This window comes from Lepidochelys olivacea (assembly GCF_965140295.1).
Source record: "Lepidochelys olivacea isolate rLepOli2 genome assembly, chromosome: 3".
Lineage (NCBI taxonomy): Eukaryota > Metazoa > Chordata > Testudines > Cheloniidae > Lepidochelys > Lepidochelys olivacea.
In genome coordinates this window covers 123,056,273-123,081,905 of record NC_140413.1, presented here as the reverse complement: position 1 = coordinate 123,081,905, position 25,633 = coordinate 123,056,273, and the positions used below count along the sequence as shown (strand labels likewise).

Here is a 25,633-nt window from a genome sequence, read left to right as displayed (position 1 = left end):
CAATGACCAAAGTCTCTCCCCCACCTACACACAATATTCTCTAAATATGAGACATTATTTTATAATATGAAGTTTTCTAATATTGTATATTAAGAACACAAGTTTTTTGCTGGATAATTGGATTTAAAGTTAAGATGTTCATGATGCTCAGAAACAATCCTCTGATGCAATAAAGAGATACGTTAACATAATTTAACCCTATGATACTAGTAGTTGTCTTTCTGGAAATTGTGTTTTTTGTACAATAAAAACAGACTCCAGAATCAGGAAAACAGGTTGAAAATATACTATAATTTCACTTGTGTGGTGGCTTGCACTGCAGTTAGACTCCTGCCTTCCTAAGTATCTTGTCTAGCACAGGGTAACAAATGCAGTCTGCTGCTCAGATTGGAAATGGCAGCTGGGATCAGGTAGGGTGACCAGGGCTGGAACCTGAAAAGCAATGAGGAAATGTCTTTATAGTGAAGGTTTGCTGCAGGAAAGGGAAGTCAAATGAAGCACTTTTCACAGGTGTCACTTCATTTAAATATGGCAGAAGCACCTGCTTACAGTACTGTGTATTTCAACAGATGATTCAAGAATACACATTTTAAAGGAAGAATAGATAGAATCAAAAATATAAAATAAATTTTTAGATCTCTGTGTGATGTCCCTGTAAGTAGAATGGATGCTTGTTGTATTGACACAGAGTGGGAGGTTAGGACTAAAAGGGTGTTTGGGGGCATGCAAGGTGTTCACATTCATAAAATTGTAGAGTTCTCAGCTTTGTATTTCCAAGACATTTCTTGTAATGCATGGTTGATGTTATGAAAATCAGGATATCTCAGCAGAAGCTTGGGATTTTTTCTGCTGTCAGCTGATATGTCAAGTGTTGGGGGTTTTTTTGAGCTGTTATGTTCACAGAGTGCAGGATACAGATATTTCTACACTTCTGTCACTTTATGTTTGACTTTAAAAGGAGTATGTGAGGAAGAATTGGAGGATATGTAAGCAGTTGACATGTCATACGCACTTGGAAATGTGTCTTGAATTCTAACAGTGTTGCTTCTAATCTGATAAACTTCACCCCTCACAACAAGGCTGTCTGTACTGAGGCCAACTCTCAAACAGAAGGTCCTTTGCTCAAGTACATTCAAACCCTGCGTAAGCACTATTTATAAAACCTATGCTGTTTCAGTGTTCAAATTATTAGATGTAGTGTGGTGATTTAAAATGCTAGAAGGCTACAGAGTTTTTGGGTGCTACAAGACAGAGGAAATGTCATTGTCTTATCACACTTTAATAGATCAAGCTAGGGCTTGCGGGGGCGAGGGTGCTCCCTTTTACATCTATTTTTAGGGCGAGAGGTCAAACATGACTGAAGTGACTGAACATATCCCTGTAAAGTTAGCTAATGTGAGAGAGAAAGGGAAATATAATTGTGACATATCATGAGGGATGTGTGAACCAGTTTGAATAAGAATCATCATGAACTGTCTCAGAGAATTGGAAGTGAACTTTTTGAATGTTTGATAAAGTTGGGGTAATGTAGTGCCTTCTTTACTGTCCCTGAGCCAACCTCCTATCCAGTTTCTAAATTTCATTATGGGGTCTCAGCAGCTCTGGTAATATCTGCAGGGCACACTAGCTGTGAAGCTTCTCTTTGACACAACCAATGATTTGGGGGCATTTCTGACACAGGGAATCCCCAGATCATGTTAGAAATGAATATAAGAACCCATCCAGAGAATACTGGCATTATTTTTCCCCACAGTGGAATATTAGTAAAGGTTTAGGAAAAGGCCAAGAAGTGGAAACTCTGTTAAAGAGACTTTTGGAGTTTTGGGAGGAGTTGGGGAATGGAAAAAGTGGGAAAGGAGGTGATTCTGCTGGGGGCAAGGCTGGGATATGAAGAAGAGAGATGGGAAAAGGGAAACAGAAAAAGTTGGATGCATTCCGATACTTCTAATGTGCAAGCTTTGTTGAAAGGGGATGAAGTGAACCAAACCTCTGAACCATCATATAATTGCATACATCCCAAGTAACTGGGGTGTGCGTGAGTGTTTTGGTTTTGTCACCTGGAGGAAACTTACATTTTCAGAGAGAACTTTTGCCTACCCTCCATATGCAGTAGTCCTAATACAGTTCAGATGAAATTTTAAAAACTGGCCACCTACATTGTGCTGCCGTGTGGTGCATACATGCAGAACCCACAAATACCCATGCTATAGGGCTAATTGCTTGTGCAAACAGGGATTTGTGTAAAAGTTCTGGAAGTATTCGGATATCTACAGTTTACAACATGCCTCTCATGGTTAATAAAAACAAGTGAAGGGGTGTCAAGATCATTATTAATTTAGATTGTTAGTGCCCGGTGCCAGGACGTCAGGATGCCTTTTTCAGTCAGAGGAGAGGCTGTTCATCCCTTGCTTAGTGAACAGTTTTTGATGCTTACAGTGTCATCAGTCACTGCCAATTGACAACACAGGAGTTACTTTAATGTCTTTGGGAGAGGAAATTATGGGTGAGGTTTTTGCCAGTCTTTGCTTTGCATGAATCAAAAACGCATGCTGTGCTCATATGTATCAAAATGGCTGGGTGGAATGCAACAAGCCACTCTCCTTCAGAGCGAGAATATATCACTGCTCTGAACTATTTTCCAAAGAACTGAAATGACCCTGTGTCAAGGTTCCTCCCCCACTCTGAACTCTAGGGTACAGATGTGGGGACCTGCATGAAAAACCTCCTAAGCTTATCTTTACCAGCTTAGGTCAAAACTTCCCCAAGGTACAAAATATTCCACCCGTTGTCCTTGGACTGGCCGCTACCACCACCAAACTAATACTGGTTACTGGGGAAGAGCTGTTTGGATGCGTCTTTCCCCCCAAAATACTTCCCAAAACCTTGCACCCCACTTCCTGGACAAGGTTTGGTAAAAAGCCTCACCAGTTTGCCTAGGTGACTACAGACCCAGACCCTTGGATCTTAAGAACAATGAACAATCCTCCCAACACTTGCACCCCCCCTTTCCAGGGAAATGTTGGAATAAAAGCCTCACCAATTTGCATAGGTGACCACCGACCCAAACCCTTGGATCTGAGAACAATGAAAAAGCATTCAGTTTCTTACAAGAAGACTTTTAATAAAAATAGAAGTAAATAGAAATAAAGAAATCCCCCCTGTAAAATCAGGATGGTAGATATCTTACAGGGTAATTAGATTCAAAAACATAGAGAACCCCTCTAGGCAAAACCTTAATTTACAAAAAAGATACACAGACAGAAATAGTTATTCTATTCAGCACAATTCTTTTCTCAGCCATTTAAAGAAATCATAATCTAACATATACCTAGCTAGATTACTTACTAAAAGTTCTAAGACTCCATTCCTGGTCTATCCCCGGTAAAGACCAGCATATAGACAGACACACAGACCCTTTGTTTCTCTCCCTCCTCCCAGCTTTTGAAAGTATCTTGTCTCCTCATTGGTCATTTTGGTCAGGTGCCAGCGAGGTTACCTTTAGCTCCTTAACCCTTTACAGGTGAGAGGAGCTTTCCCCTGGCCAGGAAGGATTTCAAAGGGGTTTACCCTTCCCTTTATATTTATGACACCCTGAGAGCAGGATGCATGGCTTCAAAGAAGCATTGTGCTGCTATTAACCTTATCTGCTGATGGCATTTGCACAGTTGTATGTTCTGTATCAGAGGAGTGCAACGATCCACCACCACTGAACTTCAAGGATTTTTGCATTGCCATTAGAAATTCCTGTCTTCATAAGAGACAAGAGTCTTTAGGAAAATAGTTTATAGATTTTAAAAGAGATGTGAGAAGTATTTGAAAATTAAATATCAGACACCTACTGTAATTTCCCTTCAGACTGTTTTTATTATGTTTAACCCTATTAGTATAATAATCAATCCATATTGTACAGAAGCTATTAAAATATACTGATAGATGTGCACATCCAAATGGCATGGCAAATTCTAAGGTCTTTGTTTCCCGATTCACCATTAGGGAACCTTGGGGTCTGTTTTTTCCTTTGAGTCAGAGATTCTAATATAGAATGATAAACATCCAACAGAAATTTGTGCATTCCAGCTTACAGGTAAAATGCTATCAAACAGGACATCTCTTTGAGGAAGATCCAGATTTGACAGAGTCCATAGAATTAGACCACCCAAGATTATACTCTTTACATCCTAGCGTCTCAAAGTGCTCAGTGAGCCTTTGTTTAAATTTAAGTAATTCAGTATAAAGATTTGTGTCTTGGGGGGAGTCTGGAAATCTTTATTATTATTATTATTTTATTATTGGAGTTATTAAACTAACAGGCAGAATCTGAAGATTGAAAACTCTGCTTATGTATCCTCCTCTTACTTCATTAAAATGATAAAAAATGGAGTTGAGCTTTGTCCAAGCAGAACCTTAATCCTCAAGGTTATTTCTAAGTATCATATACATTTAAAAATAAAAACTCTACATCTCTGGATTTATTTTAAAGAAAATGTGTGCAACTCCCTCAGACAATGTCTTTTTAATGTACAGGAGTTTTAGAAAGATACTAGCAGTAAATTTGTCTTCGATTTTTGTTGTAGGGTCAGAGCTTTGATACATATCATGAATAGTATTTTTCAAGTACAAATCAAGATAAGATATGTAAATACCAATTGAGATCACATAAAAATAAAGACATACTTCAGGTTAAAGTCCAATTGCTACACATCATACCCAAACTAATTTTAAAAAAATAAACTAATTTCAATTTAATGATTTAAAGCAAAACAGAGGGGATTTCCTATCACCTAGATCCCCAGGCATCTTTTGGTAAGTTCCTTTATCAATAGAATTAAATGTAAAGAGCTTTCATTTATTTCAGGCCCTATTCTACAGCCTGAAATAAAACTGCCTAAGTAGCTTTATTGGCTTCAGTATGACTATTCGTATGAGGAAATGCTTCAGGTTCAGGCCATTATAGGAGTGTTGAGTTGCTTTGTCCCATATTTTGAATAAACTTGAATACTAAATGAGGGGGAGGTTGTGTTTTGTTTTTAACTTGTGCAGGTTAAATCTCTCTTGGCAAAAGTGTGCCTTGGCTTTTTGCAGGGGATTATGGGGGTTGTGACAAGATGGCCGATGTTAGTCTCGTGGGTCCTGCACTTGTCTTGGCAGGGAGCTAAGATGCGACCCCTTGCCCCTGTTATTGCGTGTCGTTGGCCCCGCTAGTGGCCCAGGAAGGTAGTAAAGGAGGGAAGTGGGCAAGGGGTCTGGGTTTGCTCCTCACTCTGAGCCCCAGCCCCTCTCAACCCCTGCGGGTTCTTACCCTCTTCCCCCTTGGGGTGGGGGTACCTGCAGTCCTTAGATGCTGGGAAAGGGAGTCTCCCTCCCCTACTGGGACAGGGTCCCCCTTACTTCGGTGTTAAGGTTCCTTCCCCACTCTGAACTCTAGGGTACAGATGTGGGGACCCGCATGAAAGACGCCCCTAAGCTTATTTTTTCCAGCTTAGGTTAAAAACTTTCCCAAGGCACAAACTTTGCCTTGTCGTTGAACAGTAAGCTGCCACCACCAAGTGATTTAGACAAAGAACAGGGAAAGGACCACTTGGAGTTCCTATTTCCACAAAATATCCCCGCAAGCCTTTACACCCCCTTTCCTGGGGAGACTTGAGAATAAACAAGATAAGCACAAACCAGCCTTGGATTTTTAAGACCCAGAAAATCCAGTCAGATTCTTAAAAATCAGAACTTTATTAGAAGAACCAAAAAATAAGAGAACAACTCTGTAAGATCAGAATGGAAGATAATCTTACAGGCAGTCAGATTCAAAACATAGAGAATCCCTCTAGGCCAGTGGTTCCCAAATTTGTTCTGCCGCTTGTGTGGGAAAATCCGCAGGTTCAGCCAATCGAGGCTCCCACTGGCTGCGGTTTGCTGCTCCAGGCCAATGGGAGCTGCGGGAAACGGCGGCCAGTACGTCCCTTAGAACTCCATTCCACTCCCCTACATTCATGGCTCAGTACAGAGGGGAAGAATAGGGTCTGCTCCTCTCTTGCTCTCCTGTGAGTAAGTGGGTGTGTAGGGATGAGGAGAGGGCTGAAAGGACTACAGCAAACTCCCCACCTTTCCCACGAGGCATGAGGTGGGAAGCTGTATCCCATATTATAAGTGAGCATTATTGATTATATTATCAAAATTCCATTTCATCTGTTTTACACTCTGTTGCCTTTTTCTTTATATTTATTTATTGATTCGTAGCCTATGATGCCAATCCTAGCTCTTAAGTGCATGATAAGTACATCCAGCAGTGCTGAGGGAGCTATCATGAGGGAACAGATGATGGGCTAGCTTATCATTAATAAATGCCTGTGCACATTTCTGCAGCTTTTGATACATATCTATCCTTCCTTTTCTCCACTCTAACTAGGATATGTATGAAGTTTCTGTTTATAACATAGCTTCTGTGGTGAGGCCAGGCTACTTCCTAATATAAAGGAAAGGCTATAATGGAGTAATGAACATATTTTAGTCAGGAAATGACCACTTTATTCTGAGGGGGCTGCTGAAAAGAAGGGAAATAGAAACTTCATGTTCGGTAACACTCACACTGCAAACCGACAAACCAGGTCTTCTAGAAGATCAGAGGGATTTCGCAGCTGGGCACCATGCACCTTCTCTAGCACTGGGTCTCCTCTTCCAAGGGCACTTCATCATAGTCCAAACATAAATTTCACAGGCAGTTTCCAAAGGCTACTGCTTCTCCTTCTCATTTATGGGCCGTATCCTGCAGCAGAGAGGCATGGAAACACGTTAGCTTGGTCCTTTCATCTCATTGATCCTTTAAATAGATTCCTAGAATGAACCACATTATTACAAGTTTCTTGTTTCCATTCTTATGAGATCCCTTAATGTTTTGGGAAAGAGGAGTCTTGCATGTTCCCAGTTATTACTGTATCACAATGAACTTGGGGGCATCCAAGGCTGGAGATCTTGAAGCAAAAGGCACTATAGAAGTAGTGTTAAATATTTAGATTGCCCTTTTAACTTTTAAAAAGATGAGATCAGGAGGACAAGTGGTGGATGGATTATTGCTGGATCCTCCTGTGCCAAATAAGGATAGATTTAGTGAAACCAGCTCTCCAAAGTGGCGTCTTTAAAAAACAGAGGTTCACTATAGAGGGGAGCAGCCAGAAGACAATGCAGCAGCTCAGGAAAATATGTGCAGGGATGGTCTGGGGAGGTAGGGACTTGATGATCCTGTTTGGTGGACCAGCTTGGTCAGATAAGCTTTATATAAGCATTTAAACTTTTTGATGCTGAGCTGAATGTGTCTGAACCTTTTGGGTTTCACCCATTACACTTTATAACATTGGCCACAAGCAGTCAGAACTAGGACACTTCCCATGCTTTGTGATAAACTGTACTGATTAAACTTTTAAAATATTCTTTAATCTGACTGGTTATTTGTTTTTATTTATTCTTGTACACAACAAAAGTGACCTGTAAGAAGGAGATGGAATGGACAAATGAGGAAAGTACAGAGCATTATAAGATTTCAAGTAGTACAGTTATTACTATGTTCGTCATTAAAATTCTGTACTTGTTCTTGTGACAAAAACTGTAATAAGAACAGAAAATAGCACACTATTAATTCATTCTCATGACAATGATTATAACCAGTATAGAAAATAATGGAAACAAGCAGTTCTCATTATGATCTTAAGCTTGTAATCTTGTGGTAGTTCTTGTCTGGGTGGGTGGGAGGGAGGGAATTGACTGTTTGGGGCATTAACTCACTCTGCTTTCAGAGGAGTATACAGTGTGTTTTGTTAGCAGATGACACATCCTTTGCCTTTTTGGGAGGAGGTACTTGAATAGAAGGCTTGCTCTCTGACAGTTGTATCTGGGCCTCAGCCGCTGTAGTGTCTGAACCAAGGAGCAAAAGCTAAAAGATTGTCTTTAAATTAAAAAGGTGGGGAGTGCTGCAAAAAGTTATCATCTGCTGGTTGATGGTTTTCTATAAAGAAATCTCTATTACAATAACTTGAGAGTGCTTCCTGTTTGAGTTAATAATCATATTTTGGGCTGAGGCCAACGGCTCGGTGAACAGGAAGCACCCTTGAGTTATCGTTTGGCTGAACATTTTAATTAAGTATTCATATTTTAAATGGAAGATGAAAAAGATCTGTCAAGATGCTGACAGGTAATTTTTTAAAACTGGAAAACTAATTTGGCACTTCCTTCCCCCACTTCCCTTCTATCACTTCCCATCCTCCGTTCATTTCATCCCTCACCCTCACACCTTATTTCCTTTTCCAAACTCCTCTCCTTTCTTACATGTCAGCAAGGCTACTGTCCCCAGAGTAACTGCTCTGCAGTATATTTTCAAAGTGACTTGGAAGGAGGGTCTGGGATAGTCTTCCAATGGAAAAACAGTGTGCATGACAGACACAGTCCCTTCTCGAATTCTGTCGAGTGCAAGGGACTGTGCATGAAGCAGCATCCCTTAGGATAATGCATCATACTTTTCTCCTCCTGGCTCTCTTTAGGGTGGCTAGCCTCCCAGGAGGTGCAAAGAGGGACCAGTTCTTGTTCTTAGGGGAGCTCAAGGGATGATAGTTGTGACTTGCTTTGCATTGAGGGAGACTTCTGCTCCTCCTTGTATATTTATGCCCAGGCTAACTGTCACAGGCTAGCCCACAGGCTGAAGCTTTCCAGATGCAGACCTGGCCCTTTGCCCAAGCAGTCCTTGATTCAATGGCAAAAAACTACTACATTAATGCAGAGTTAAGGTTGCTTGGTGATATGTAGTCCCCTTCCAGAATGTTGAGTTGAGCAAAACTCAAACTTCTGAAAATCAGGCAATGCAGAGTTAAGGCCATGCAACTTTAACTCTGCCCTATGTGAGCAGTGCCCCAATATGCCCCATTCACACATACCTTTACTCTGCCAACCTCAGTTGCCGAAATGTACAAGCTCTTCATCTTCTTTTACAACCCATTCACTCTCATGCACAGGATTCTGTCTCAAAGAGCCTTATTGATTTCAAGACAAATTTTTAAAAAGGGGGAGGTGGAGGATGAGCGAGACAGTGAAAGCTAAGTGCTTTTTTATGTACACATCTTCCTGGTTCTGGTTCTCTAGGTAATCATTCATGTTTGGACATTCAGTGTATAGATTTTTAAAAATATGTATTGGTTAGATGTTTAAGTGAGTAAAGTCAAGCAAGAGGGATGGAGAGGTGGATTGGAAGTATGCATGGGAGGCCAATCAGAAGAAGTGAGTGTTGAAGGATTTGTAGATGAAGAGAGGGGGTAAATCTCACAAGGATCTGGGAGGGCATTCCAGGAAAAGGGAACAATATTTAAGAAGCAGGCTGTATTCAGTGAGGTGCAGTCTTTCTGAGTCAGAAGTGTTTAAAATGGTGAACGTTACTGAGATAGTCTTTGAAGAGGTGTACCAGTCCTTCCTATAAGCTTTGTTCCCACTAATGTTATTCCTGGAGCAGTCCCAAGGCAGCAGGTACTTTTTTTTTTTAAATGTTGAACCTCTTGATCTTCCTTGTGCAGAGGCATAAACCTACTTGAGTTCCTTGTATAATAGTGGTTCTGTGTTTTTTCCAGTATGTGGGAGGATCCTTGCTCTCTGAAGTGCCATGTGTGTTCACAGCCCTTCGATACTTCTCCAAAAGGACTTTTCACGTTATATTGCTGCTCTCACCTTCTTTGCTCTCCTCATGCTCCAGCTGCTGACTGACATCATGATGTGATCCAAGATGATTCTTGATCTGTCTTCTTCAATCATGTCAGTCATCCTTTGCTTCCATTGATTCAGGTCTTTTCCTCTTCTGTTCAAGAAAGCCATTGTGGTGATTTAAAATCCTACATAAAGGAACATGTACTGATCTTGTCTCAGAATGGGACTGATTTGTCAGTTACTCTGCATTATTGATGGTATGTTGCCCAGCAGGGAGAGTGCTATCTGGACAACACTCTGCTCACACTGATGGATTATGGAGAAGTTTATTCTCCACCCGATATGGTAGCAATATCTCTTGTCAGATAGCAGCAACAACAGCATCACCCTCTCTGTGACACAGAATCATAGAATATCAGGGTTGGAAGGGACCTCAGGTGGTCATCTAGTCCAACCCCCTGCTCAAAGCAGGACCAATCCCCAACTAAATCATCCCAGCCAGGGCTTTCTCAAGCCTGACCTTAAAAACCTCTAAGGAAGGAGATTCCACCATCTCCCTAGGTAACGCATTCCAGTGTTTCGCCACCCTCCTAGTGAAAAAGTTTTTCCTAATATCCAACCTAAACCTCCCCCACTGCAATTTGAGACCATTACTCCTCCTTCTGTCCTCTGGTACCACTGAGAACAGTCTAGAGCCATCCGCTTTGGAACCCCCTTTCAGGTAGGTGAAAGCAGCTATCAAATCCCCTCCTCATTCTTCTCTTCTGCAGACTAAATAATTCCAGTTCCCTCAGCCTCTCCTCATAAATCATGTGCTCCAGCCCCCTAATCATTTTTGTTGCCCTTCGCTGGACTCTTTCCAATTTTTTCCGCATCCTTGTTGTAGTGTGGGCCCCAAAACACAGTACTCCTGACGAGGCCTCACCAATGTCGAATAGAGGGGAATGATCACGTCCCTCAGTCTGCTGGCAATGCTCCTACTTGTACAGCCCAAAATGCAGTTAGCCTTTTTGGCAACAAGGGCACACTGTTGACTCATATCCAGCTTCTCGTCCACTGTAACCCCTGGGTCCTTTTCTCCAGAACTGCTGCCTAGCCGCTTGGTCCCTAGTCTGTAGCAGTGCATGGGATTCTTCCGTCCTAAGTGCAGGACTCTGCACTTGTCCTTGTTGAACCTCATCAGATTTCTTTTGGTCCATCCTCTAATTTGTCTAGGTCCCTCTGTATCCTATCCCTACCTTCTAGCGTATCTACCACTCCTCCCAGTTTAGTGTCAGAAATCATGAAAGGGATTCAGGATGTCATCTCTACATTTGTTAGGTGCTGCTTTGGCATTCCCCCCCACCCCCAGGCCTGTAAAAAGGTTTTATAGCTATGGTGTGCCACTGTATCTGTACTAGCATATGTAATGTGGGATTCCACCCCACCACCTGTGTCATCTGATGGCAGGGAAGACCACTGTGCTTCTGCAGCTCTTCAGAATGGTGCTGTTCCACACAGACCCAAAGTGGTCAGTTTTTACAGGCAGTGGTGGTCATCATTTCCACATATTCATCGCATATACAGAAACTTCACAGCTGAGTTACTTGCAACTGTGTCAGATCAGGGTCTATGCAAAGACCTGACATCACGCGCACTCGTCTTTATTTACCTATCCCTCACTTTTGTATTCTGGTTTCTTATTGTAGGGCTCTTTATAAGTGCTGGTATTCTGGCACTGGTCTCTGTTAGATAAAAGAACATAAAATGGGGTCCTGGTCTGTACCTAGGGCTCTTGGTGTTACAATAATATGAATAATAATAATAATAATAATAATGATAAAATTGGGAGGAAAACACAATAAATAAACAATAATTTATATTGTTGCAAATATAAAATAGCACAAACTCTGTAAACAGATGAAAGAGAAGAAAGTAGGTCACATTTCAGGCCTGATATCCTTGGCAATGCCTCTTTAAGTTAACAGCTGTGGATCAGAATACATGTTTTTCTACAAGACCACAGCCAGCAAATTTAGGCTTGCACACAGATGTCTCGAGCTGTTCATAACCTTCACTTTATGACTTGTGATGTGTCACATGGCAAGTGATTAAACACATGAAAACAGATAATTTTATTATTTTAACATGATTAAAATGTTTGTATTATGTTATGTATATAAATATGTATTGTAACTGTTTTGCTGTCATATTCTGACTTTTTGTAGCTTTGTAGTGCATTGGCTAGAGAGAGAAAGCAGAGTAGTTAGGTATACAGGGGAAAATATAAAAAGAAAAGGAGTACTTGTGGCACCTTAGAGACTAACCAATTTATTTGAGCATAAGCTTTCATGAGCTACACAAAAGCTTATGCTCAAATAAATTGGTTAGTCTCTAAGGTGCCACAAGTACTCCTTTTCTTTTTGCGAATACAGACTAACACGGCTGTTACAGGGGAAAATATGTTATACTGGTGCCTGAGTTCCCATAAAAGATGTTCCCTTCAGTCTAACAATGTGTCGCTCACTGAGATTTCTTTTTCTTGCTCTCTTTATCATTGTCCTTATCTTGTAAGGTCTTGGCTCCCACTTCATATGTCTAGCACAGGTGTAAGTTCCTACTTGTCTGCATTGTTGCTCACAGGTTGCTGTCTGCAGCTCCTGGGTCACTGAGTCTGCTTTAATGCTTGCTTCTTGACTTTAGTGTTTACTGTACATGTAATAGGAGATCACTCACGTGCAGCAATGATTCGTTTCTGTTATCTCTGTCTGCTGCCAAGCATTAAGTTGTTGGAACATTAAAAAGAATTTGATTATTTTAAAATATATCTTTTGTTTCACTGGAGGTATACGGAATTGTTTTTCTTGGTAAGAAAAGTTTGTAATTTACATTTGCTTATCTACTATTGATGGCTCTATAAGAAACTTTAGATAGATTCACTCATTCAAGTAGTCTTGAATGGTTTAAATCTTGGATTTGTGGATTATATGTGATCGTATGAAAGGTCAGACTGTATAATCTTTGCATGAGTAAAAGGATTATATTAGTTTTTCTATACAGTTCCAAGAGAAAGCTATGATGAGTGGAGCATTTGTTTTATTTAAGCTTTTAATTACTCTGTTCTTTTATAGGCACAGAGTTAAGATTGTTTGGGTGCTGGTTATAGAGAATATTTCTTGTTAATGACTGTGTCTGTGTGAATGAAATGGGTGTTTTAGGGTAGTGTCAGAATTGTATATGTAGCCATAGCTTGTGATTTCCAATAATTCTGTTTTTTAAAAACAGGTATTTTAGTAATTGTCTTTTCTTGAATGGTACTTATATGTAAGTTAACAAAGTTTGTTTTGGAGCAGTATATGGGGATCCATTTATCAATAAAAATGATTTTATGGTATTTATATGGAAAGCCTTTGAAGGTAGAAGAACACTGCCAAAATAAAATAAAAGAATCAATTAGAAACTCACGAGCATCTTATAAATATACCACTTGTGGGTGGGGATTAATGTTATGATGTAGTGATGTGCCTTCAGACTTATTTATTACAAAGCAATGAATCCCACATGGCCATTTTTGCTTCACTGAGCGTAATCCCAGAAAGTCAGCCATATAGACATCTGCTGCTTTTTTTTTATTATTTGGTTAAGATTTTGATACAGCAGTGAGAAAAAATCAACTGTCACCTAAAAATGACCCCCAGGGATTTTCACAGATTCTATCAACATGTTTTGTTTTTTCCCCACAAATTTCTACTGGCTTTATCTATATCCCCTTGCTCCATATCAGCTACTCGCTTTCTTCTTCTTCTTCTTAAGGGACTGATAGATGGGGTGTGCTGTTTAACCATAATTCACACAGTCCTTTCTAAAGCTGAAGGATAAGGACTAATAGGGAAAAAAAACTTTTAGCCCAAGGTTTTCATAAGGTGGCAGTGAAAGATGCTTCATTTAATCCACTGTTGTGTCTGCAAATAATTCCTTATGCTAAGTAGCTCCTCACATTCATAGATAATGCACTGACTTTTAGTACATTAATAACACCTGTCATGAGATTTTGGGATATACTAGAACAATTTATTTCCCAGTGGGGGTCTTATCTAAACAAGATCAGTCTTCATATCTTTCTCCATTTAGCTGGGATTCTATAGCAATGTATCTGGTATTATCTGTGTCTTGCTGTTGCTCAGTTTGTGTGTGTGTGCAGGGGGAGGGATATATAGAGCAGACAACAGCTGCGACATGATTACTGTTGTGCCACAGAGTATTTCCATACTAAGCAGAAACCATTTTATGTTAAATCTCTTCTCTGTTTCCTTGGAGTAAATGCAGAGTGCTAACGTAATGCAAAGGAACCATGCAACCTTAGCGCAATAACAAGTATGATGTATTATGGATTTTTTCAATGTTCAGTGTTAGATTTTCCTTTTTAAAAAGAGATGATATTCCTAATAGGTGGACAGAGAGGTCGTGTGATGGGGCACTCAACCCACACTAGTCCCGGAGGAGTTAATATAGGCAAGAAAGGTCAATTAGTCACAGTCTGCACCTGGAGGGGAGCTAGGATGCAATGAGGCTTAATTGAGAAATAAGCTCACCTGGGCAAAAACAGCTGGGGCTTCTATAAAGCCAGGGAACTGGCAGCAGGGAAGGAGGACAAGTAGTCAGGGGCCTGCAGTCACACTACCTGATTAGGGTTGACCACTTTCTACTCTCAGAAAACCAAACACCCTTGTCCTGCCCCACCCCTCCTCTGAAGCCTCGCCTCCTGATCACTCCATTCCCCTCCACTGTTGCTTGCTCTCCCCACCTTCACTCACTCGCTCATTTTCATTGGTCTAGCTCAGGGGGTTGGTCTGTGGGAGGGGGTGAGGGCTCCGGGAGGGGCCAGAAATGAGGAGTTCAGGGTGCGGGAGGGGGCTCTAGGTAGAGGGTTGGGATGCAGGAGGAGGTGAGGGCTCCAGGTGCAGGCTCTGGGGTGGGGCCAGGGATGGGGGTTTGGCATGCAGGAGGGTGCTCCAGGCTGAGACCGAGAGGTTTGGAGGGTGGGAGGGGGATCAGGGCAGGAGCAGGGCTTGGAACACGGGGCAGGGGGGTGCAGGCTCCAGGCAGCACTAACCTCAGGCAGCTTCCAGAAGCAGCAACATGTCCACCCTCTGGCTCCTACACAAAGGCATGGCCAGGCGGCTCTGCATGCTGCCCTGGCTGCAGGTGCCGACCCTGCAGCTCCCATTGGTTGTGATTATCAGTCAGTGGGAGCTGTGGAGCTGGTGCTTGGGGTGGGGACAGAGTGTTCCACCCCCTAGTTACACCTATGTGTAGGAGCTGGAGGAGGGACATGCCGCTGCTTCCAGGAGCCATATGGAGCCATGGTAGGCAGAGAGCCTGCCTTAGCCCTGTCGCGCCGCCAACCAGACTTGTGATGGCCCGGTCAGCAGTGCTGACTGGAGCTGCCAGGGTCCCTTTTTGACTGGGCGTTTCAGTCAAAAATCGGACACCTGGCAACCCTATACCTGATACAAGGGAGCGGGAGGAGGAGGCATCTGTAATAGGTAGAATGGGAAGCAGTCGAGGGAAAGAGCAGTAAGGACTGTGCAAGTGAAGATCTGAGGTGCTGAGTTGAGGGTCCTGGATTGGAACCCAGGATAGAAGGTGGGCCCAGGTTCCCCTACAAGGGGCATCCAATTTGGGGACTGTTAGAGACAGTATGAAGGGAGACTTTGATAATAGCGTAGGATGGGGTGGAATTTCCCTGTGACTTGGGCAGAGGGTTAAGCCATGAAAAGGAAAGCACACCGCTTTAGGAGTATGAGAGAGGCCATGGAGTGAGTGAGTGAGATGATGGGCTGAGCAGCCTCAGGAAGGGGCATTAGACCATGTGGCGAGTTAATCCCCAGACGGGGCAGTAAGAGGCGCTAGAGTGGTAAGAGGCATGTTATCCCAGGCTGTTAGGAATATCTTTTGTGTAGGTTGTTTTCATAAAGTTGTAACTCAGCCCAACTACTGAATACCTTCTAAGAAATATATTATTTCAGATTTACATTATTGATATTAGAAAACACTTTTATTTCACACATCCCACTGACAGTGGCTACAGCTCACTTCATCGGATGTAGCTCACGAAAGCTTATTGCTCAAATAAATTGGTTAGTCTCTAAGGTGCCACAAGTACTCCTTTTCTTTTTGCGAATACAGACTAACACGGCTGTTACTCTGAAACCTATAATACAGTTCTGTTAGTTGAAATTTTGTTGACGTTTCATAGAAAAAGTAAGAATTGCACAAATGTTGTATTGCCTTCAGAGATCATATACAGGATACATTTTCCACTGTTTACATTTGTGGACTGATTTTTAGATGCTTCTCTAATTTTGGACTCCCCATGTAGATCTCTCACACACATACCATCCACCTTCCCTCTGAAGCCTGGGGAAGTGAGTTGCAGGTCCAGGGATCCTCCGCCTAACTTGGAAAACACTCAGGTACCACAGTAGTGGCCACCAGCAGCAAACACCCTAAAAGGGAAAGATCCCCAATGGCCCAGAATGGGAAGCTTCCAGGGGTGGGAATCTTGCCTCATCCTCCTTCCCGGAGAGAAAGTCTCTGAGATATCTACCTCACCTGCAAATTTAGCGGGGTAGTAAAGGTGTCCCTGTGACAGAATAAGGACCTGATAGGTGCTCCTCTAGCTCTCCCTATTTATCTTGGGACTAGGCAGAGATAGAGGAGCACGGATCAGCTCCTCATTCTGGCTGGCAGCTGTCTTTGTATCATTATTATTTATTATATTCAGAACAGCAAGTGGGCAACTAATAAGGTATTAGTATGGGAGAGGTTTTATTTAATTCAGTTTTTAAGCTGCTTTACTCAATGAAATCCTTTAAAACACAGAGCAAAGCTACCAATACACTACCATGAATTCTACAGTGTATGTGACTCTGAAGCTTATTTTCAAGAAAGATTAAACGTTTATATACAGCATCTGAAATTATTATTGATTACATTTTGCAGTTGTATACCCACTTTGAGGACATGGGGATTTAGTGTTTCAGTGTTAGATGGGGGGTTTCAAACGATCTTGTGGCAAAAATTATAGATGCTATGGAGGTGTTGCCAACTCTTGCAATTTTTATCACAAGTGTCATAATATTTGATGGGGTTTCTTTTTAAGCTCCAGCTCCTGGGGTCAGGGGAATAATTGAAAGTCTTACCTTTTATTTTTTTAAAGTATGTTTCTAGTCCTTATAGTTGAAGAGGAAAGCTTGAAAATGTGTCCCAAGTACACCAAAAAAGCTTAAAAAAATACAACAAACCACCAAAAAAAACCAACAACCCCCAACAAACCAACCCAGAAGGCAAATAAAAAGAACAATTTTTTCATGATTTGCATGGTAATCTCATGGTTTTGAGGGCCTGACTCTTGATTTTTGAATGCTTGGGGTGGGCAATAATGCTACGGTGCCAAAGACAGGCAAGAAGTAGTGCACAACCCCTATGTAGGGAATAACTTTATCAAAGGATATAGCTGCTAACACAGTTTCAAGGTAACTGCACCTGTATTCTCCCCTCTGTAGTCAACTCCAGAAGTGCCTAGTCAGGTCTCAGATCTCCAGCCATCAGCTGTCTCTGGACAGGGACCCTTGTCCCACTTTCTTCTGACCGGGGTGGAGTTAAAGCTGCACAATTCCCTGCCTTACACTGTGATATTCCCAGCAAGACAGTCTGCATAACCGCCGGTGCCTGTGTATTGCTTTCTTTCCAAAGGCCATGGACAGTGTTTTTTACCAGCCATTACTGCTCTTTCTAAGCAAACACATTTTTATTATGGGAATAGCATTGCAGAAGAAACCAAGAAAAAACAATAAGTCCCTATATGCATGCTAAAATCTTACCAGAGGTCACCTGTCAGTCTTCAGTGGCCCTACTAGGCCAATGTCTTTCCAGCCCTTCCCGAAGGTTTGAGGCTCCCATGGAGAAGAAGGTCCTGTCCATTTGCTGGATCAGAAAGAAGGCCACAAATGAGTTCAAGCTCATCCTTTTATATCAAACCCTTTCTTTGTTTCCTAGCCTCTGGAAAACGCAGCCTCAACCAGTATATGCAAACTACCCCATGGGGGAGAACTTCTCTGGAGTTGTTTAGTCTCAGTGACTTGCCTTATAATCACCCACTCCTGTTGTTTCATTCGTAGAGTTGCTCCCATGGAATGGAATACAATAATATATAAATCATTCATAAATTTTAATACAGTTGTCTCCAAAGTCACTGCATAGGCTTGCAAAATCTGTCACAGTTGTTACTTCAGAATTGACAATGAAGGTAGATCCACCAAAAGGTGTCTTTAGTTAATTTATGCTAGTAGTCTCAGAACTTTCTTCCTGCCATTCAGAAGACTATTGTTAGTGATTTCTGTGGTTATATATATGGATAGTGATTTTCTTTAATTTATATCTTGCTGTAGAAAATTTTAATTGTAAGATATTCTGGCTATAGTCTGTATGGAAGTCATAATGTATGATTTATTGTTTCTGCTGTTATATACATTTTCGGGTGCCCATCCCAGAAGTGTCTGGGCAATAAAAACAAAATTATATTATAATTTTTCAAAAGCACGTTCAAGATGTTAACTCCTGGAATGCTGATCCACACTCCAATGTTTGAGTCCTGGAAGGGGCACTGGGAGTGGTTCTGATTAGACCACGGTGTTCCCTGCCCTGCTGGTGCAGCAGCTATGTTTGCTGCTTGTGCCGTTTCTGGGGCTGGCCCCACCACTGGGAGAAGCTGCTACTTCTAAATTGTCCTGAGTGCTCTCCCTCTGCACCTCCATAGGTATTCTGTCTGCCTCTGAACTCTGCATGCAGAATTCTTCTAGTCATTGTCACTAGTGCAGTGCCCTTGCTATCACGTGGCAGTGGCCAGTAATGCTACTACAAGACCGGCCCTCTTTTTCGGGGTGTGAGGGCAGGGTATAAACTCTTTCAGATACTTTCTTTAGCCTACCTCTCAGATTATCCCTCTATAATCCCATTTCCTCTCCCGCCCCTTCTCTACACTAGCCTCTTGGCTCTCCTATACATGATCTTACCCTGTTTGTGAGAGAGTCTTCTGGAGTGTCTGCTCATTTGAGCAGCTATCTTTATTTGTTTTTCTTTGCCTATTTGATCCTTCACCTTCCTTCAAATTTCCAGTGAAAGTCTATCTCATCTCCCTTGCCTCTGACCAATTTTTATCTACTTTAAATCTCTTCAAAATGCCATGCTGGCATATGGTTCTATACAGCCAGATATTAATAAGTCGGTAACTGAATTTTTAAACTGGAATATTTTGGAGTAGTTGGTCTAGACAATATTGGGTACAATAACATAGCATTGCATTGTTTTGGGTATTTTTGACAGAAGTCCTGTGCTGGTGTTCCAGTGCTTGCATCGCCATGTCATTTGCCTAGACTGCTTCCATTTATACTGTGTGACTCTGCTGAATGATCGCAAATTCATCCATGACCCTGTGCTTGGCTACTCTCTCCCATGTGTTGGTAAGTTTGGGGTTTTTTTGTTTGTTGTTTTTAATTCTGCTTGCCCGAACATGCAGAAAAATACTGTTGATTTCAAATCAGATGATGAGGTTTTGTGCATGTTATTTTTTAAATATATCTATGGAATTATAATGTGTATTAGTAGTTGTTTCATCTGCTGGAAAATATGTTTGTTATTGAAATGGCCCTTCTTGCTTTGCATGTGAACTGGGTTTGGAGTATTAACGTGATTCTAAAGGGCATTTCTTTTATGAGCAAGTGCATAAGTTTTTCACATTAGTGTGTCATCATCCTAAAGCTAACGGATGATCACAATAGGCTGTAGTCAAAAATAAATAAATAAATCTTTGATGTCTTCTACATCTCTTCTTTTGAGTCAAATAAGTTAACTTTCTTGACCTATCTTCAAGTGCTAATAAGAAAAGTACTGTAATAAGAATTTCAAATAGCTTTCTGATTGAAGAAGTTATCTCTACTAATTGCCACTACATAGAATGAAATACAGATGATCCAAGGAATGTGTTATGTTATCAACTGTACCTGACTAGGAAGTGAAGTTTGGCTTATGTAGAATAAGATGATTTATGTTGAATCTCAAAGATCTGTTTTGGCAGATCAGAGACAAGAAGTTGAATCTATCACATTGTCACATAGAGAGTAAGGCTCTTACAAAGTTGCTGTGTAGGACTTCACTAGAATTTATTTTGTAAATTACCTTCCCTTCACTTTACAAGCTGCAAGTAAAATGGATTTGCATTGGCTGTTAGAGTGAATAGCTAATACATTTCATATCAACAGATGGAAGAATAATTGCGGATATTTCTTAAGAGAGTGACATTCTACGTCAGGGCATGCATCAAAGATACTAAATCTACAAGAATTAAAAACAATTCAGATTGTCTATATTTTCAGCTGCTTTTAATTATTTCAACAGCATCTTAGCAATGGCCACAAGTTTACATTTCATGACCGTGCATATGCTGCTTCTGTTTTTTAGCCAAGTCTCATTTTATACATGGTAACCTCATCTGCTATTGCATAACAGGCTTCCCTTTCTTCACCCCCAAATAAATAACAGATCTAGTGCAGTTTTGTTAAGATGATTTGTTCTCCCCCCAGTGTTGCTTCCTTGGTTTTTACCATGATGATGTCTGGATATTCAATATTACTCTGTCCCCCTGCCTCCTTCCCCCTACAAATTAATCAGTTCCCTGCCCACCTACAAATTAATCAGTTATTTTTTCCTCTTCCTCTCTGAGTACATCAGTTCCCTTCCCAGTTCTTCCATTTGCTCCCCAAATTAATCATTTACCTCAGTAGCAGCTCTTCAAAGCTGTAGCAGCCAGCTCAGCCCTTTCCCTCAGTCAGACTTCTTACTCCCGTAGCACTTCCCCAGATTCAGCCCTGATGTTCTCACCTGATGGCTCTTCACCTCTGCTCCTAGCTGCATCATTGTACGTATGTATGTATTTGATTGCTGTTATACCCACAATGTGCTAGGCACTTCCCACACATCTTGCAGCACCAATTTCTCAGTCCAGGGGTTCTGCTCTACTTGTTCCCTTGCTTTGAGAGGGCACCAGTAAATCTGTGATTTTTGTCCCCTACCTGGAGATAAGGGGCTAAGTATATTCTGCTCCTTCTCTAGGTGTGGGGTGGGTACTGCTAGAGCTGAGTGGTAGGAGGGATCTGGGGGAAGGCATGGGAGGAAGATGCACAGAGGTAGAGTACAAGTGCTCAGGGCCTTGCCTCAGCTGGCTAAGGGGCAAGGGGGGAACAGGCTTTGTCTAAAGTAGTGGGAGCCTGAAAGATTCAGTGGGAGCAGTGACAGCTCTGCTGCCCAACTGAGGCAGCATGCATATAGCTCCCCTACAGGCCTGATAGTATAATAATAGCTGCTGGGCTCCCACCAGTCCTCAACCACTGTATTGGTTACACTCTTTTTACTGTTCTAAAGATACTCTTCACGACAGTATTACCAACCGTAAGGTCTCAAAAATCATAACTCAGAATCCAAAAATCATGAGATTAATAATAATAATAATAATATATTATTTTTCTTTTTCTTCCCTTGTTGGTTTTTGAGACTTCAGGATGTACTAAGGTCATATTTTCAAACTTTTCTCTGTAACCATGAAGGCTAGTGTTTTATCTTTTGCTTTTGACCCCAAAAAATAGTAGAAATGAACCATATAGGCACAGCTGGACCCTAAATACCTGTGTTTAATAAATATGCACAAACATGGAAGGCCTAGCTACATACGCATTGCTTCCCTGGCTGGCTCTGGTGGCTTCTATTACACAAAACATAGTGAGCACCACTAGAGTGCTCATAAACTATTTAAAGGTATATTAGCCTATTCTTTCACACTACAACTAGAAACTTACTTAAAAAAACAAACAAACCACAACCCTGGAAACTGAGATTCTCATATAATTGCATGACTCTATGAACTGGGAATTCAAGAATAACATCACATATCTTGGGACTCGTAATAGAATCATGGGAGTTGACAGCCCTGCAAAAGGTCTAGAACTATACAGGGTTTTTTAATGAAACTTTGGATTCTATAGAAGCTGGTTGTATTAGTCCTACTTGCCCAGGAAAACTCCCTAGTCAACCTGTACAAATAGAATTTAGAGCCTCTTCATCTCCAAATCATAAACCCAATCTGAGCCCCAGGTGGGGATTTTCAGAAGCGCTTAGGCATCTAGCTCCAATTTTTAAGTGCTTAAATACCTTTTAAAATCTGGGCCTTGGTGACTGACTACCTCTTTCCTCTTATAGATAGTCCATCAGAACAGAGTGCCAAAACTGTGGGGCAATGTTGGAAAACATGCTGTTAGCTGCTGTTTCTTTGAGCAATGCAGACTTCAGCCACTAGAGCTGTCAATCCAGTACCTTTCACCAACTGTAAATTCAAGTAGAAAAGTACAGAACAGTAACCTTTGATGTTGATTTCCAAACATCATGGCAGTGCTTATTAAACAATACACTATTGTATACATTTCACATTTAATCTTTAGGAAAATATAGATATGTTTGACTCAACTTTTTCTAGCTTGCATCTATGAAGACCCAGAAATTATTTCCTCTCAAGTAAAACAGGTGCCATTGTGCACACTAATAGATTATTATTTATCTACTTTATCAACTAAATATTTGTCCACTTCTGACTACCAGGATTTAACCCAACACAAAAAGCTAGATCTGAAATTCATCGAAGTTTAGAGTATTGTGATCTGAGGTTTGGTTTGGGCTGATCTCTAATAGGAATATGGAACTAACCCACTTTTAGTGTAATGAGACCAATATTGTGATAAGATAAACAGCTATTAAGTGCACACAAACAAATACTTTTTTATAAAGGTCAAATCCTTATACTGTGTCATTGCACACATATTTTAAAAGTAACAATTTCACTCTCTAGACATATTTATGGTATTGTATATGGGAAACATTAATGTCACAGCTTCACTCTTCTCTAAGTATTATTTCAGTTGTCCACTTTCAAATAAAAATTTACTTCATTTATCTAAAGCATGCCCTAGAACTGTAAAGTTGGGCTTAGTCTTGTAATTAAGCTTGTTTAGGTTGTTTGCATGTGCAAATTAGTTCCCTTCATTGCAGGGTTTTTGAAAAATATTGGTAACATAATTAACATAGCCTGAAGTTTCCATTAACATTTGACTCACTGTTCTGATTTTTATCTGGGAAATACACAGACATAGCAGATTTTTAATATCTTTTATTGAATCAATCTAGAGGTCAAAATACCACACACAATAAAATAAAAATAAATAGCAGCAATTGCATCAAAGGATCACTGTGACTGACAAGATCAGTGTTACCATATTCGCATAATAATTTGAGTAGGCAAAGATCTATGGCATAGATTTTCGATGAACAGTGCTTCTCAGATAAATTGAATCACTTGCTGACATACTCTGAAAGGTGGATCATTATTACACATTTACTTTGCCTGGTTATACCACTGTTTATCTGGTTTCTGTTGCATGACTGACTTAACCAGAGACAATATAGTGTTAGAAGCCAGGTTATGTCAGCTTATGATCTATGATATATCACTTTGAAAATGATATAGCGTCACTCAATTATTTTACTAAATTTGTCGTTGTGATTTTTAGAAGAATGAAATTAATTCTTTAATGCCTAGCTAGCATCATGCAGCAGCATGCCAGTTGAAAATAGGCAACATCCAGGACTACTGCTCTGATTACTAGAACTCCAGTATGTTGACAGAATTAGCTGCTCAGAATAGCAGCCCCTATATTAGCTGAGACAAAGAATTTGCAGATAAAAGGTGGCGTATTATACTGGTGATTAAAATAAAAAAAAATACAAATTATACTCTCTCTGCCCTTGCTTAATGGCAACAAAAATGTATCCCATCTCTCTGTATGGTGTCTTGTATTAATGAGGCTTCATGCATAGAAACTTCTGCGAGTGGTGACCTCTACATATCTTTGAAATAATTAATAAGGTGCTTAGAGGGACAATTTTGCATATGCATGAAAGATGATTTATGGTTATTTAGTTACTGTGCAGGGCACTGGAATCTCATCGCATTACCTCATACAGGAAATGTATACACACAGTATATTAGCCACTTTAAACAGGCACTGTTCTTACCAACACAACTCCATTTTAAAAACAGAATTATAGCAATAAGGGGTTATAGCCCATAGGGTAATATGTATGAGAAAACAAGTCTTTGACAGAGGAAAATATGAGGGAGCCAGGAAAATCCAAGGTTTTACGTTGCTGTAAGCACACTGCAAAAATGTCTTTCTTTCAGTTTATTTCTAAGGGTCATCATATGTGTGATGTATTTTAAAGAGGTCTGGAAAAAAGATGCCATTCCCATGATTACTGTAAAACACTGCTGTATCCGGGCATAATCCTGCTGTTACCACATATAAATAAGTGCAATTACCACCAGTGTGTGTACGGAACTGCTAACAAAAAGGAAAAGACTTTATAGTATAATAAATTGTTTTAAAGACCCATCTTTCATTGAAAGAATGCTGCTGGTGAATGATTAAGAAGCACACATTTTAAGATGAAACCAGTTTATTCCCCCATCAGATTCCATTTGTGAAATGACTGGATGTTTTTGCACTATGGAAAATACTGATGATGTGATAAAGCTATGTACCATCCATGAGTACAGTAGTTACAAAAAGAGAGAATAAGAACAGTTGTCAGTATATTTAAAAAGCCTGAAATGTGTATAATTACAAGTAAAAAAAAAAAAGGCAGGATTTTTTATTTGATTACTCATGAAGCACATTTGAGTCTCCTCTGTTCTGCATAACCTAGACAAACTCCCCTGCAATCTAAAGGATGTGAGAGAGAGATTTTTAAACTCAAGTTCAGTGGTCTATGAACAGAGCATTCTCAAGGATGGGTATAGGAAGTGGTAGAAGTCTGATAGGGCTATGATTTAAAGAAGAAACAAGCTTCTGCAACAAAATGAGTTGATTGCCAGGACTGCTTATCAGTCAGCAGTAGATGCAGCAGATGCATCTTCAAGATCAATGGCAACTGCCCTTGTGATGTGCCGTGAATCATGGCTTCCCATTTTGGGGTTTCCCAAGTCCAGAACACCGTGAGGATCTGCCCTTTGAAGGAAATAATCTTTTCAGCCAAAAGATGGATGAGTCCTTATATACTGTAAAGGACTCCAGGGCCACCCTCCATTCTCTGAGCATATATACTCTATCCTGAAGAGAAAATGCCACAGGCAATCATACAAACCTCGCCCAATGGCTCAACAGTTTTACCACCGGCAATCGTATGAGCCACCCCATAAGAGGCAAAGGGTTCAGAAGTCCCATTTCCCTGTACCTACTATGGCGGAATCATTATCCGAACCCACAGTTCCTGGCTAAAAGATGTATTGGTTTGGAGTTCAAGAGCTGCAAACCAATGATGCCACCATCTGTTGATTCCCACACATTCCAGCTATGCAATCAAATTTACCTGCCTGTCCCCTCCAAAGCCCCATCCCTGCCCCTTTTTGAGATCCATTCTCATGGGGAGATTCTCAAACAGAAGTAGAATCCCTCCTGCAGCAAGGAGCAATCACATGGTGATACTGGGATTTATAATCCCATCCCTGGAAAAGGGCATGTGGTTTATAGCTCTTGGTATGAAGGATGCATATTTTCATGTGGACATTGACCTCACTCACTGACTTTTACTCAGGTTCATAGTTGGCTCCAACCATTTTTAATACAAAGTGCTCCCATTTGGCCCTACCACACCTAGAGTCTTTACCAAGGTCTTTTTAATAAGAGCAGTCTATATCAAGTATCGTGTCTTCATCTTCTTCTCCTGTCTCAACAACTGGCTTCTCGTTGCCAAGACACATCAAGAAGCGTACAAGTCAACTTTCTCAATGCTTCAGCTCCTCCCTTCCCTAGGAGTCAGTGTA

General features: G+C 40.8%; 1 protein-coding gene across 3 annotated transcripts in view; it reads left to right on the top strand.

Annotated features, from left to right (window-relative positions):
* The window catches only part of PRKN (parkin RBR E3 ubiquitin protein ligase), a 1,278,888-nt gene that overhangs the window by 835,014 nt on the left and 418,241 nt on the right, over positions 1 to 25,633 (top strand). For all 3 annotated transcript variants that reach the window (XM_084622668.1, XM_084622669.1, XM_084622667.1), the window contains one exon: positions 19,036 to 19,172. In XM_084622668.1, coding sequence (XP_084478794.1) covers positions 19,036 to 19,172 — 137 coding nt within the window. The remainder of the gene's footprint in view (positions 1 to 19,035; positions 19,173 to 25,633) is intronic.